This window comes from Debaryomyces fabryi (assembly GCF_001447935.2).
Source record: "Debaryomyces fabryi strain CBS 789 chromosome Unknown contig00032, whole genome shotgun sequence".
Classification (NCBI taxonomy): Eukaryota; Fungi; Ascomycota; class Pichiomycetes; order Serinales; family Debaryomycetaceae; genus Debaryomyces; species Debaryomyces fabryi.
The window spans coordinates 31,309-44,878 of NW_015385458.1; the positions used below are offsets into that span (position 1 = coordinate 31,309).

The following is a 13,570-nucleotide window of genomic DNA, read 5'->3' on the forward strand; positions in this document are numbered from 1 at the left end:
GTGAAACCATACCCATTTTGCCTCAAAAATCCAAAATAGAATGCCTGGAATTAATATCAGTATACCCGTTAGAACATTGATTGGTTTTTGTTTGACGGTCCTTAGTCTTCCTCCACACAAATATATAAATTGGACATTTTCGTGTTTTTGCACCTGAAAGTTCTTGATGTTTACATTATTTTGCAAGTCTGGGATGCGTAAGCTGGGGTCAGTAATTAACCAATTTGTAACCAACTTGTATAAGAATGATACATTTGCCTTGGATGTAGCATCTTCGGTAACGGATTTAGTCGTATATCCCTTTCGTCGATTCATTATGTTTCATAGGCAGAAATTATATTATCATTTACCGTTATTTTGGTTAGACTTTACTTTTAACTTTTTTGTGTAATAAATGTCTTCTATAAGCGATAATGAAAAGAACAGACATCTTAAACGATCAGTGTTAGTATAGGACTTCAGACATGTTCAGCGGACAGATTAGACGCTTCACTAGAAGCGGAATATACAGCTCTTTTAGGACTAGTAATATTAATATACAAAGACCTATTCGTGCCCCTTTAATTCAATACAGATCTATAAAGCTATCGGCATCTCAGCTCAGTGCAGTTAAAGGATGGGGATTTGTCATAAATATAATAGCAGGCGCTTATATTGGGGGGTTATTAGTCTGCTTTGGTCTGTTATACTTATTATACCTGGATGCTAATGATAGACAGCATATACCGTTTGAATTAAGCTTCAAAAATCAAATGACTACAGTCAAGGCTATCAACAAAGATGATGTCTTGAAGAGTCCTAGATATGCAGTCAAACATTATAGAAGATTGCTAATTGAGTTGGCTAGAGCAGAAGATCCAAATTTAGAATTTGATGAATATTCAGAACAAAATAGATTCATGGTGCCAATCATTAATTCGTCCGTATTAGTTTACGAGAAGTCAAATGATTTTGCCAACTTCTATATTGATATTGTATTGAGGTATGCAAAAGCATTACTTGCAAAAGGTGAGTTGGATACGTCAATATACGTGTTAAAGGAAATAATAGACGACGATGAGCTTTTCTATAAGCTAGGTGATGCAGAAAGATTATCACAATGTTGCAGATTACTTAGCAAGGTTTGCCCTAGAAATGAAGATAAAGTAGCGTATTTAGATAGGTCTATTAATATGCTCAGATCTACTTTTTCCTCAATAGTTTTAGACGAAAACTATTTAATCCAAGACAACTCTAGAATTACTGATGAACTAGTTTCATGCTTAAATGGATTAGCATTTACATTCGCAAAGGCCAGTTCTTCCCATGGCAAGGAAAAGGATTTATATTTACTGAAGGCGCTAAATATATATTTGGCTAACCTTAAAAAGTTAAGTCTGGTACAACAATCTATCACTTATTCAGAACAAAATCAGGCTAGCTATCCATTGTTCAATTGTGATCCAAACAATATGAAGATGGTAATAGCTGAGATTAAAGCTCATGTTGCTGAAATTATGTGGGCAAAGGGCTACAAGAAGAATGCCATATCCTGGGGCGAAGATGTGGTAGAGGAGATTTATTTCGTTCATAGTAGTGAAACAAGGGCGTCGCCTATATTGATAAGTGTTTTACGTAATTTGATTATAATGTATGAAGATATCAAAGATGTCAGGTCAATAAAGAGATGTGAAAAATTGCTTGGTGAATTGTCAATTTTCGAATTAAATGAATCTTCATGGTATGATAATGTTATCAACCGCTTCTGCAAGATAATTTACAATAAGGGCCCTCTTGGCATAATAGAAAAATCGTTATCAGAAAGATTCGGTAGTCCTCAACCTATATTGGAGATTGAAGAATTCGAAGATGAAGATAAAGAATAGAATGATGGTACTTCCAATATTCAAGCTGTATATACATGTATATAGGTCTCAGTAATTTTTTTCTGAATTTGTACAGTGATTATGTAATCAAAATACATGAAATTTCAACCAATAATAATTACCTCAAGTGTAATACAGTCCGGGGCATATATATTAACCGACTTTAAAACCACCAGTATCGAGATTATTTATATTTGACTAGCTATAATTAAGAACCATTAAAATGTTATCATTATACAGCCGTGTTGGATTAACATCTACTAGACAATCCTTATTGAGACCATGTTTAGTGCGTGGTATTAAAACTATTCCTCAACCTCCGGGATATATCGTTGGTACCGTGAATGATGCTTACGTCCCACCAGCACCTAAGAAGATTGAAGGTTCTTTACATTGGACAAGCGAAAGAGCTGTAGCTATTGGTTTGGTTCCATTGGTATTGGCGCCTTTCCTCACTGGTGCTACAACCCTTCTTGATTCAACTATGTCGGGTTTCTTGTTATACCATTGTTACACTGGGTTCCAATCTTGTATTATTGATTATATTCCAAAGAGAGTTTACGGTCCCTTGTTCAATTTCAGCATGTATTTATTAACTTTTGGAACTGGTATCGCAGGATACGGTATTTACGAAATAGAAACTAAAGAAGGTGGTGTTTCTACTATTTTATCCAAGCTTTGGAAAGCATGAGCTTAGGAAGCGACGATCCAAACTAAGACCACGTAGTAATATTATATATACAGAGCAAGCAATTGTCTTGTGTCATTTGCTCTTTGTTTCATTTATTTCTTTCATTATATATTCCTTCTAATAAATTAAAAAAAAAATGTTTTCGTAGAATTCATTAAATTGAACAGTTATCAGATGGCTTTCTCTTTCTGAGGTTTATATCCTTTGACTGCATTTTGTTCATATTATCTATCTGGGTATCTAGGTCCTTCTTAGTTGGATCTAGGTTTTCTTCATACCATCCTTGCAAACTTTTTAACGCATTAGATAAATTTTTGCCAGATATATCTTGCTCTTTTAAAACTCTTAGAACTGTGGTATTAGCGTCAAAGCAATCTCGAATTGTGTTTGTTTTACCTATGAGAATAGTTTTTTCTACATCATCGAACTTTATTTCAATTATTGAATCATCAACCATATCAATACATATTTTCTCAAGCATTAGCTCCTTGGAAACATTATCACCTGTGATTTCAATATAATGCTCAATTGCCGCCCCTAATTTATAGCCAGCAAGCAATCTATCTATTTTGATTGTCAGTCCTTCTTGCGTTGCAGCAGATAATATTGTTAACCTGATTAACTTGATTAATAACAAATAATCGAGAGTTATGTAATGATTATGATAGCAAAGAAAATTCAGGTAATCTCCAAATGCGAACAATTCCAAGGTATTCAAAAGCTTGATCGCCTCGTCGTCGCCGTCTCTAATGTTCACTCTTTTTAAATGTATCACATAATTGTATATTTCTTTATCCCTCAAAATGTGATTAATGAATTGTATGTTTTCCGTAGAACTCATTAATATGGTACAAATTATAAATACGTATTTATTAAATACTATTCCTATCCTAGTAGTTGGAAAAAGATAAGATATAATTCGAAAATTATCAAATTCTCATATCAACCCTGCATATTAAGAATTGGCTTGTTTATTCACTAATTCTGGGTATAAAGTCGAAAGAATACAGTCTATCCATTGAATAATAAGTAATTGATTCAAGAGGCATGCTTCGTTAATTAAATTATTATCCATCGAAGAAACATTGTAATTGAAGATTAGTAAAAACTTGTGAATAGAGCTTTTAAAATCGTCGTCTGACTCATCGGAAAATTTGAAAGAGTTGACAACCGTACTACCACAGAATATTGAGTTAGGTAACTGATCAGACAAAAATTCATAGATTTTAGAAGTAAGGCTATCTATATTAATTTTGTGTTCTTCGTTGTTTTCATCATCATTTTCGTCGTCATTATCTTCAAATATGCCTTCTCGCAAAGTCTTTAGTAATTTGCAACCAAATTCATCATTAAGAATTCTAGCAAGTTGATTATAAAGAAACCATTTACAGAAGGAGTCAAACATTCTTGAGGTTCTTTTGTTCGCCAAAATAATTCTTTTCATAAATTGAAAAACACTTGCAAGCAAAGGCTTTCTCGTAGAGAAGTTCGTAATGGTATCAATTAATTGGAAAAGACAATTTTCTAAAATATTTGTACTATTACCTGGTTCGTAAGCCTCGGATATGAGTTGCATGCTGATCATAATACGAGTGATATTCTTGTAGCCACTATATATCACGCTTCGTATAGTTCGAAGTCCCTGTTTATTTTCAAGCTCATCATTTTCTTTCTTATACAACGACTCGTTTATCATATCAAATGAATCATTTAAGATTGTTTGTAACACAAATTGAGGTGAAGATATTTTTTTAAATATATTATCTAATATAAGGTCGGCCACTAGTATTATAAGCAAGGACATTGTTATGTGTGACGTTGAAGGTGATGCCGAACTTGTAGCATCATAATTAATATCTGAATTAAACGATACAGTAAGGAGTTCCTTTGCAATTAATCTGAAATACTGTATTCTATAATCCTCAGATTGTTGTATCCCTAGTGTCGTTTCCACTGGCATCTGAATTCCTCTATTTTCAAATATTACATGCTTACTAGTTAAATATTGTTCCATTATTTCGTTCTCATCCTTATATGAATTTTTAATAGTATTTCTGTTAATATTATTTTTTAGATAATCATCTAAAAGTTTGATATCATGAGTGCTAGTGGAATCACTAGCTATCTCTTTAATATGATCATTTAGTATTACGCAAAGTTCATTAATTAAGGCAAATAAGCCATTCAGAAACATGCAATCGAGTCTCTTGATGAAGTCCTTTGAAAACTCGGATAGCATATTATATACATTTCTTATGAAATCTAGATTATCCGTGTTAAGTTTACTTAAATACCACGACGTGATGTAATGTGTAACAATGGAGGAAAGAAAAAGATGCAACTCAAAATTTAATCTCTGGCGGGGTTTATTTAACTCTATGTCTCCTGGTATTATCAACGGCAAATGATTAGATAATTGCTTTATGGCGATCTTATCATTATGTATAAGGTATTTTGATGGTACAAACAATTTGCAAAGTAGTTTGAACTCAGGGGTATCAATAATTGGCTCATGAGTTCCCTTATTTTTTCTTACTTTATGTTTTAATTCATTTGTTACAGTAAATTTGGTCTTGACTATTTGATCTTGTTTCAAAGGTAAAGATTCTGACGATCCAACTTTCGATTTATTTACAGCAGTATTCACAATGCTTGGAATCGAATTGACTTTTTTCTTTCCATATTTAAGGCTTCGGGAATTAACATGGCTATTGATCGCTTCCGATCTTGTATGAGACAGTTCCAGTGCCATCATATATAAAATAGATATAGAACTAAAGCATTCTCCATGTTGAGGCCAATTTGAGTACCTGCACGATACCATGTTTTTTAAGATTTCACACAATTTTCATCTACTAAAGATTTGCATACATTAATCTAAGAATTATGGGGAAATGCATTTTAGGTACAAGCAGCATACTAATTAAGAGATATAGTAGCACCAAGTGTGTTACTAAATTTTCGCCGCTATGTGAAAATTACAAGACTTTAAGACATATTCATTTCCCAGGTATTACTCCATTCGCAGAAGGCCAAAAAATTCAAAATGCTATGGTGAATGCCAACCTAGATTTCAAGAAACTAGAATCAAAGATCAAAAAGCAGCAAAATGAGATAGCATCACAAGGCTATCAATTGAATGAATACGAAGATAATTTATTAAAAAAAATACTTGATATGAAACCTTTCCCAACTTTGTTAACTTTCGAGTTCGAGAATGTTTATACTGGAGGCAAGAAAATGAAAAAAGATCAGGAAATAAGTTCAAAAATTGAAGAATATGAAGCAATGGGATGTAAATTTTATCAGCTAGAAAGAGGGGGCCAGGTGACTTGGCATGGTCAAGGTCAATTAGTAGCATATGTCATCTTAGATTTAAAACAATTTCTGAATTTATCTGTTAAATGCTTCGTTGATTCGGTTTTATTGAAGGCTATCAAAGAAACTCTAAAAAAGAATTATAATCTTGAAAGTTTCACGAACGAAAATCCAGGAGTTTTTATATCAGAAAAAGATCACAAGATAGCGTCTGTCGGCTGTAATATCCAAAGAGCCATTACATCATACGGTATCGCTTTGAACATTTTTCCAGATTTAAAATTCCTCAATACTTCTACCATGTGTGGTTTGCCCGGGGTTTCTGCTACTTCCATTAAAAAATTGAAACCTGAGACCGATGTTTCTATTAAAGATGCAGGGTTTCAGTATGCGAAAGAATTAGCGAAGTTACTCAACATAACGACGGTCGAGCATATGAGTGGAGAAGACTTAAAATTATAATTTTATTTCAACTATATATAGTAATAGATGAAAATAATATTTTACACTAGTGTACAATTTAAGACTCGTACTTTACGACGAATCTCTCTGTGGTGGTAGTGAGGGGATGGTACTTAATCTTGCTTTTTTATCTTGTAGATTTAGTCTTGACAAACTGTATTTCAAGCGTTCTTTCTTATTTTGTAATAATTTCAATCTCGCTAATTTCAGTTCATCAATATCCCCTTTAGATATCCTATTGGCATTGATTCCTTTAATACCACTTAAGGAATCTCTATTACTTTTAGCGGCATTCTCTAATCGTACTTGCTGGAGATCAACCTTGCTTGCCAAATTAGTCTTTCTTCGCTTGATCTTATTCAATTCTTTCTCTATTTTTAAGACTAGTGCATTTATCTGTGGTTGCACCTCATTTTGAATGTTCCTTTTAGCACTTTCTAAATCCAGTTCTGGGACTAAACCGAATACCTTATTCGTGCTCAATACCTTTTTTAACCGTGGTATATCTTTTGTGGCATTATCTATGGTCTTAAGAGAGTCGTTAAGTAGCGCTACAGATGCACTCAATGAACTTATGCAATTAGATAAACTATTATAACTATGAGACATTGTCAGCCATCGATGATTCAATGTTTTGTTTTGATTAAAAACTTCAAACTTGAATTTTTATCATTGCGCGTAAATTGTGGTGATAAAAATCAACTGATAATTAAACCTTATACAATTTTCATTTAAAGCATTGTGTCTACGGATGATACTAATAGACTGTCATGACTAACACTTATCTACCTATTCATTTAGACGTTCAAAAATCAGTTACAAAAAATCGAGGTAATCTGAATGATGTATCACCAAATAACGAAGTTGCTAACAGAAGGAGATCAAATTCACAGTCACAAGTAATATCTACTCCGACAGCACTGAGCCGAAGTAAGGAAAAACCAAACAAAAGAAATCATGTATTATATTTCGTAACTTTAACTCCATTAAATGATACATTCATTAAGAAGCAGTTACTGGTACCATATTTTCCTGAAACAAGAAAACTTGGTAGACCGGCTGGATCGAAAGTGAAGCCGGACATAACCAATGGATTCTTTGATTCACGAGTACTAAGTAGAAGTCACGCTGCTATGTTTATTGATTCATCTAATGGCAAATTGATGTTAAAAGATTTAGGATCATCTAATGGAACGTACGTGAATGAAGAACGAATTGGTAATGAGCCTGTAGAAATTAAGATTGGGGACATTATCTATTTGGGATTCAATATACAAGCGGATACAAACCATAAACAAATAAGTGCTAAAGTAGAAAATATTAATGTGATGCAAAATTTTTATACTTCATCTTCTACAATACCATCTTCATTCAATTTTAAAAATCAACTGACAATGGATACACCAGAATTCAAACACTATAATTTTATTCAAGATATAATTTCTAAAATCCCGAAAAAAAAGGCTGCCAGGGCTAATGGGCTGCACCTATCGTTCGAAAATGCTTTATTTGGTGATATAAATCCAAATCTAGAGGATAAATTATTAGGCTTAAATCCCAGTGGAAATTGTGGAATATTCAATAACGCACAAATTACGAATGCAAGTAGCTTAGATAGTGCAATAAGAGTATTAACAACAAACCTTTCCAAAATCAAGCAACAAAACCATACGCTAGCTACATTGGAAGAGTTCATAATAGATTATCAAGCACGATTGAATGAGCTTAATTCTAATTACTTAAAACAGGAATACGAAAGCAAGCTAAGGAAACTTGAAGATCAGATATCTGAAGAGAAATCTCAAACACAAGAATCGAAAGATAAGCATAAGAATTATAAAGAAGAAGCTACCCAACTTGTCGACCAATTGCGTAAGGAGGTAACAGCTTTAACGAATGAGAAACACGCATTAAATGAGAAATTTAATGAAATTAATAAATTGCATGGAGAAGATTCGAATGACAATACTAAGGGCTTGATTGAGACCAACGAATCTAATACCGAGAAGCCTTCACTGAATTTCGATTACATCAACTCTAATGGTAAATTTGTATCAGAAACAACTAAATCAATGACTAGCAATGATGATAAAAGGCAAAAAATAATATCTTCATTAGAAAATCAAAAGGTTCATGACTCTAACAATTTTGCTTTATCTAATATAAAGGATAAAGATTGTTCGATTATGGATTCCCCAAAGGAAGAGAAGAGTGAAATTGAATCAGAAGCAACACCTCCTATCCTAGATAAAGAAATGGAAACTTCAAGGAATACACCCTATACTAACAATAATCCATCAAGCATAGAGTCAGACCGATCAATTAGTTCACGAGACCAAGGAATTGATCGTAAAATAGGATCTTTTTCCTCAATGTTGCAGCTTTTACCACTAAAAGACAAGATCGCAATTGCATTATATTTCACACTCCTTGCATTAGTTATTCAGAGCATAGAGAGGAATCGGGGCATAATATTCGGATTATCAATAGTACTATTTGTAAACGTATTTCAAAGACTATCTAGCTAAAGCTGAATAAATAGATATAATATACTGTTTTGTACCGAACCTGTATATAAAATTAAAGAACACTACAACTCATACCACTAAATTTAATCAAAGGTGTAAGAATTGTATTTAATTGAAATTAAAAGCAGGCAATATGAATGTGTTGCAAGCCTGTAAGGGAATAGAGCATCGCTCTATTTCGTCGCTTAATATAAGCCAAAAAAGACACTTCTTAGTTACGGCAGCGGCTACTCTCATAGGGTCAATGATGATGAATGAGAATAATCGCTTGGCCAATAAGATGGAAAAGGGCCAATTACATTATAAAGATGCCAACGCTATATTTAACAAAGCAATAGAAGCTCAAGAAAGTAGGTATTTTTCACGAGGTAAGCTGAATTATCCAGGACATGTTCCATTATTTACATTTGAAAAATTGTTGATGATTGCTGGTTCATCACTTGGTGCATATTTACATCCTGAAAGAAACGAATTTATAGTTGCTCTAGGCGAGTCTACTGCAATAAAGCCCGTTTTAACCAAATTGCAAACGCAAATGTTATCAGATCCAGTTGGTCGTCAAATATTGAGAGAAAGACCAAGAATTACATCAACGTCATTAGATTTAGAAAAACTCAGACAACTACCAGATAACACCATAGGCAAGACATATATCAATTGGTTGGATAGGGAAGGGGTTAGCCCTGATACAAGAGTTCCTGTGAAATATATTGACGATGAAGAATTGGCATACATTTACCAAAGATATAGAGAATGCCATGATTTCTATCATTCCATAACTGGATTACCAATAATAATAGAAGGAGAGATTGCAGTTAAGCTATTAGAATTTATGAACATTGGAATTCCCATGTCTGGTTTAGGAGCTTTATTTGCACCTTTGAGATTAAAGCCTAGTCAAAAAGAACGCTTATATAATATTTACTATCCTTGGGGATTCAAAAGTGGTCTTAATTCAAAACCTCTAATCAACGTTTATTGGGAAAAGATACTAGAAGAGGATATAAATGAATTCAGACATAAAATGGGAATTGAACAACCTCCTGATTTGAGAAACTTAAGAAAAAAGTACTTCGGAGAATTGAAAAAGAAGAAGAAGGTTTAATTTGAAGCATTTTATATGTATTTTGCGTAACTTATGTATACTTACAATTAATACTGTTATGATTTATAGCATGTGCAGATAACAATAGCTAGTGATGAATCGATCTTCTCAAGTAGGCGCGGACAGAGGATCATTCCAAATTTTAGATTGCAGCAAGTTTCCATCTTTTCTTTTATATATTCAAGTTTAAGCACTTATAAAATAACAGACTTAATAAAAACATTAAAAATAAACTACTTGTTGTATCATTAGAATTTTTTATTTAGTTGATTATCAGAATGTCTAATTTGCTTTATCAATATTTTTTGAAAAAGGTATGTATTTCAATATGTCAAACATTTCTGAATGGACACACTAACAGACAAAGACAGAACTCGATCATATCGTGAATATAGGAGGACCAGACGAGGATCCATATTTTGAAGAGATTCCTGAAGAAGATTTACATTTTTACCAACGTAAAGGTGCAAGAAGAAAGAGAAAGTTACCGCAATTCATTCCAAAACATGATTTATTAATCTTGGAATCATTTAAGAAAAGTGCATATAGATTAGACTTGCAGTTAAGCGTATGTGGCCTAAGACTCGGCTGGGCAGGAATAATTGGATTGATACCATGGATAGGTGATATAATTGCTGCTTGGTTTGCTTACAGATTAGTATCTAAAGCTTCGAAAATCGAGGGAGGATTACCTGCATCATTACATCTGAAAATGATGGCAAACGTTGCTTTTGATTTTGGTATTGGATTAATTCCAATTGTTGGTGACTTTATCAATATCATGTACAAATGCAATTCTAGAAATTTTATCAATTTAGAGAAATATTTGGTGAAGAAATACTCCAAACATGCAGCTGTACCAGTTCAGGCGACAAATCCGACTAAACTGAAAACACTTGGGAATAATCCAAATACTGGCGGATTATATGAAAGTAATCCAAATACTGGCGGATTATATGAAAGTAATCCAAATACTAGCGGATTATATGAAAGTAATCCGAATATTGACAATAAAACACAATATGATAGGCATCAGATTGTTTGAATAAAGCAAGATCGAATGATTGCTAAATGCCTTTGTTTTGTTTGTTATTAATCTGTTTAGCATTAAAGCTTTCGAAAAGCCATATATGCGACTACTATAGAATCACCTATATCTTTTTATGTATTTATTATTGTAGTATAAAAAATAGCCTGCTATTTACTTACTTCTTTAAAGCCGTGCTCAAGTGAGTCTAATCTTAATTTAAAATCTTCAACAAACAGATACAATTGATCTAATTTCATGAAGTCAAGCTCTAATTCATTACATTTGTTTAATATTATATCTATTTCATTAAGTTCCTTTTCTAGATTGAGTTGCTTTTGTAGGTATTCTTCGTTAACAAAATCTTGTTTAGCACTGACTGCGTTATGTGCTTTCTCCGACAAATTAGATATGTGATCATTAATCTTGTACATCAAATAATCAAAATTAACTGCCAAGTTCTTGAGTACTAATGGGTCTTCATCTTTATCATCCATTTCATTTTTTTGTTCTGTGTTGATATATATAAATTGAAATCATATTTCATTTTTCCGCCTCATTCATTCGATCTTCGACTCAAAATTAACTTTCTCAAGGATTCTTTATGAACCAATAATCTAAAAAGAATAACTGATAACCATTGGACAATCTACATAATGTCATCGAGTTCTTCATCTGGATCTTACTCCCTTTCAAAGATTAATCCAAAATTGTTACGAAGAATTTGTATGTATAAATGGAATCGCCCCTTACTCGATTATCTTATCAAATCTTAGAGGGACCGATAACTTCCACATAGATATGGCTACATATAATCTATGACATCAATTGAGTACTAACAAAGTGATAGATCGTGCTTGCAGGCCATCTCTTAACGAGCCAAATTTAGCATTAAATTTAGAGATTTGTGATTATGTGAACGCAAAACAAGGATCGACTCCCCGTGACGCAGCTATAGCAGTGGCAAAGCTCATTAGTCAAAGGGATTCCCAGACCTCCGAGTTAGCTATTTCATTGTTGGATAATTTGGTGAAAAATTGTGGATATCCTTTCCACTTGCAGATTTCCCGTAAGGAATTCCTAAATGAATTGGTTAAAAGGTTCCCTGAAAGACCACCTTTACGTTATACGAGAGTACATCGCTTAATTTTATCACAGCTTGAAGAATGGTACCAGACTATATGTAAAACATCTAAGTATAAGGAAGACTTCGGGTATATTAGAGATATGCACAGGTTGTTATCAAATAAGGGTTATATCTTTCCTGAAGTCAAAGTGGAAGATGCTGCAGTATTGAATCCATCTGATAATTTAAAATCTTTAGAAGAATTGCAAAAAGAGGAATCTATAGTTCATAGTGCTAAATTGCAAGAATTAATTAGAAGAGGCAGACCACAAGATTTACAAGAAGCTAACAAGTTAATGAAGATTATGGCCGGTTTCAAAGATGATAATATCGAAGAAAACAAAAAGCAAGTTACTGATGATATCGCAAGATTAAAAAGAAAAGTTGAAATCTTAGGAGAAATGTTACATAACATTGAAGCATCATGTGCTAAGATTGACGATTCAAATGAAGCTGTAATTGAATTATATTCTTCGGTCAAAAGTTCTCAGCCTATTATAACAAAGATAATCGAAGAACATGATGATGATGACAAGGTTAATGAATTGTTGGCATTGAATGATAATGTGAATCAATTGGTTCAAAAGTTCCAATTATTGAAAAGTGGTGACATCAACGAGGCATCTAAAATTCAAGTTCAAAGCGGTAGCAATAATAATGATACCTTAAATTTAATTGATTTTGATGATGACGCCCCAATAAGCAATGATAAATCTGGTCGTGATGATCAAGGCTATAACGATTTATTAAGTGATTTATCCAATTTACAATTCACCAATACCGGTGATAATACTAATTCCAACTTATTTGGGGCTGGTGGATCAATTGCTCTCAGTGGTAATATGCAAACTTCAATTCAACAACCTTTGCCAACAAGTGGAAATCTGAGTAATTTCGATATATTGTCTGGTTTAAATTCTCCTTCACCTCAGCTTCAATCAAATACGACGAGCTCAGCAAATAATCAATTAGATCCTTTCGGGTTAAATTTCCCATCATCAACGCCTAGCCAAGTTCAAAATCAAAACTCCTTTAAATCCACTAATTTAATTAACCAGTCATCGAGTTTGAAGATTGAGACTGGTATATTTAGTTCGTCCACCAGTACTAATTTATCAGGAAAATTATTGTTCAGTAATTTGCAATCTAATCCATTGACTAATTTCAAGTTCATGCTCGCTGTTCCGAAGAGCTGTAAATTAAACTTGAAGCCACAGTCAAGCGACGTCATTTATGGAACTAATCAACCAAGCGTGACTCAAGAATTCTCGATTGAAAACAACATGAATAAACAATTGAAAGTCAAATGGAAGGCTGAATATAAAATCGGTAATGAGCATAAAGAGGAGAGCGGTGTTAGTCTCTTGAGTAATTAGATTCTGTTTTATAAATTATTTTCATGATAAGTATGTAGATGCTCATGATAACGCAGAATTTTACTTCTGCGT

At 33.0% G+C, this 13,570-nt stretch overlaps 11 protein-coding genes across 11 annotated transcripts; 7 read left to right on the top strand and 4 right to left on the bottom strand.

The window, feature by feature from the left end:
* Positions 1-752: 752 nt before the first annotated feature.
* Positions 753-1,865, top strand: AC631_02026 (uncharacterized protein; the record flags this gene model as incomplete). Its single annotated transcript, XM_015610856.1, has 1 exon — positions 753-1,865. One exon carries the CDS (start codon positions 753-755, stop codon positions 1,863-1,865), a length of 1,113 nt encoding a protein of 370 aa, XP_015468310.1.
* A 223-nt stretch (positions 1,866-2,088) lies between these two features.
* On the top strand, positions 2,089-2,556 carry AC631_02027 (succinate dehydrogenase membrane anchor subunit; the record flags this gene model as incomplete). Its single annotated transcript, XM_015610857.1, has 1 exon — positions 2,089-2,556. The coding sequence occupies one exon, from the start codon at positions 2,089-2,091 to the stop codon at positions 2,554-2,556; it is 468 nt and encodes a 155-aa protein (XP_015468311.1).
* Positions 2,557-2,710: 154 nt separating this feature from the next.
* On the bottom strand, positions 2,711-3,397 carry AC631_02028 (uncharacterized protein; the record flags this gene model as incomplete). The annotated part of the gene is made up of 1 exon (XM_015610858.1): positions 2,711-3,397. The coding sequence occupies one exon, from the start codon at positions 3,395-3,397 to the stop codon at positions 2,711-2,713; it is 687 nt and encodes a 228-aa protein (XP_015468312.1).
* Positions 3,398-3,511: 114 nt separating this feature from the next.
* Positions 3,512-5,308, bottom strand: AC631_02029 (uncharacterized protein; the record flags this gene model as incomplete). Its single annotated transcript, XM_015610859.1, has 1 exon — positions 3,512-5,308. The coding sequence occupies one exon, from the start codon at positions 5,306-5,308 to the stop codon at positions 3,512-3,514; it is 1,797 nt and encodes a 598-aa protein (XP_015468313.1).
* Positions 5,309-5,442: 134 nt separating this feature from the next.
* AC631_02030 (lipoyl(octanoyl) transferase) lies at positions 5,443-6,336 on the top strand (the record flags this gene model as incomplete). The annotated part of the gene is made up of 1 exon (XM_015610860.1): positions 5,443-6,336. The coding sequence occupies one exon, from the start codon at positions 5,443-5,445 to the stop codon at positions 6,334-6,336; it is 894 nt and encodes a 297-aa protein (XP_015468314.1).
* A 72-nt stretch (positions 6,337-6,408) lies between these two features.
* Positions 6,409-6,945, bottom strand: SPC19 (Spc19p; the record flags this gene model as incomplete). The annotated part of the gene is made up of 1 exon (XM_015610861.1): positions 6,409-6,945. One exon carries the CDS (start codon positions 6,943-6,945, stop codon positions 6,409-6,411), a length of 537 nt encoding a protein of 178 aa, XP_015468315.1.
* A 161-nt stretch (positions 6,946-7,106) lies between these two features.
* AC631_02032 (uncharacterized protein) lies at positions 7,107-8,864 on the top strand (the record flags this gene model as incomplete). The annotated part of the gene is made up of 1 exon (XM_015610862.1): positions 7,107-8,864. The coding sequence occupies one exon, from the start codon at positions 7,107-7,109 to the stop codon at positions 8,862-8,864; it is 1,758 nt and encodes a 585-aa protein (XP_015468316.1).
* A 250-nt stretch (positions 8,865-9,114) lies between these two features.
* COQ4 (ubiquinone biosynthesis protein) lies at positions 9,115-9,969 on the top strand (the record flags this gene model as incomplete). Its single annotated transcript, XM_015610863.1, has 1 exon — positions 9,115-9,969. One exon carries the CDS (start codon positions 9,115-9,117, stop codon positions 9,967-9,969), a length of 855 nt encoding a protein of 284 aa, XP_015468317.1.
* Positions 9,970-10,684: 715 nt separating this feature from the next.
* On the top strand, positions 10,685-11,014 carry AC631_02034 (uncharacterized protein; the record flags this gene model as incomplete). Its single annotated transcript, XM_015610864.1, has 1 exon — positions 10,685-11,014. One exon carries the CDS (start codon positions 10,685-10,687, stop codon positions 11,012-11,014), a length of 330 nt encoding a protein of 109 aa, XP_015468318.1.
* A 152-nt stretch (positions 11,015-11,166) lies between these two features.
* AC631_02035 (uncharacterized protein) lies at positions 11,167-11,493 on the bottom strand (the record flags this gene model as incomplete). Its single annotated transcript, XM_015610865.1, has 1 exon — positions 11,167-11,493. The coding sequence occupies one exon, from the start codon at positions 11,491-11,493 to the stop codon at positions 11,167-11,169; it is 327 nt and encodes a 108-aa protein (XP_015468319.1).
* Positions 11,494-12,223: 730 nt separating this feature from the next.
* On the top strand, positions 12,224-13,498 carry GGA2 (phosphatidylinositol 4-phosphate-binding protein; the record flags this gene model as incomplete). The annotated part of the gene is made up of 1 exon (XM_015610866.1): positions 12,224-13,498. The coding sequence occupies one exon, from the start codon at positions 12,224-12,226 to the stop codon at positions 13,496-13,498; it is 1,275 nt and encodes a 424-aa protein (XP_015468320.1).
* Positions 13,499-13,570: the final 72 nt, after the last annotated feature.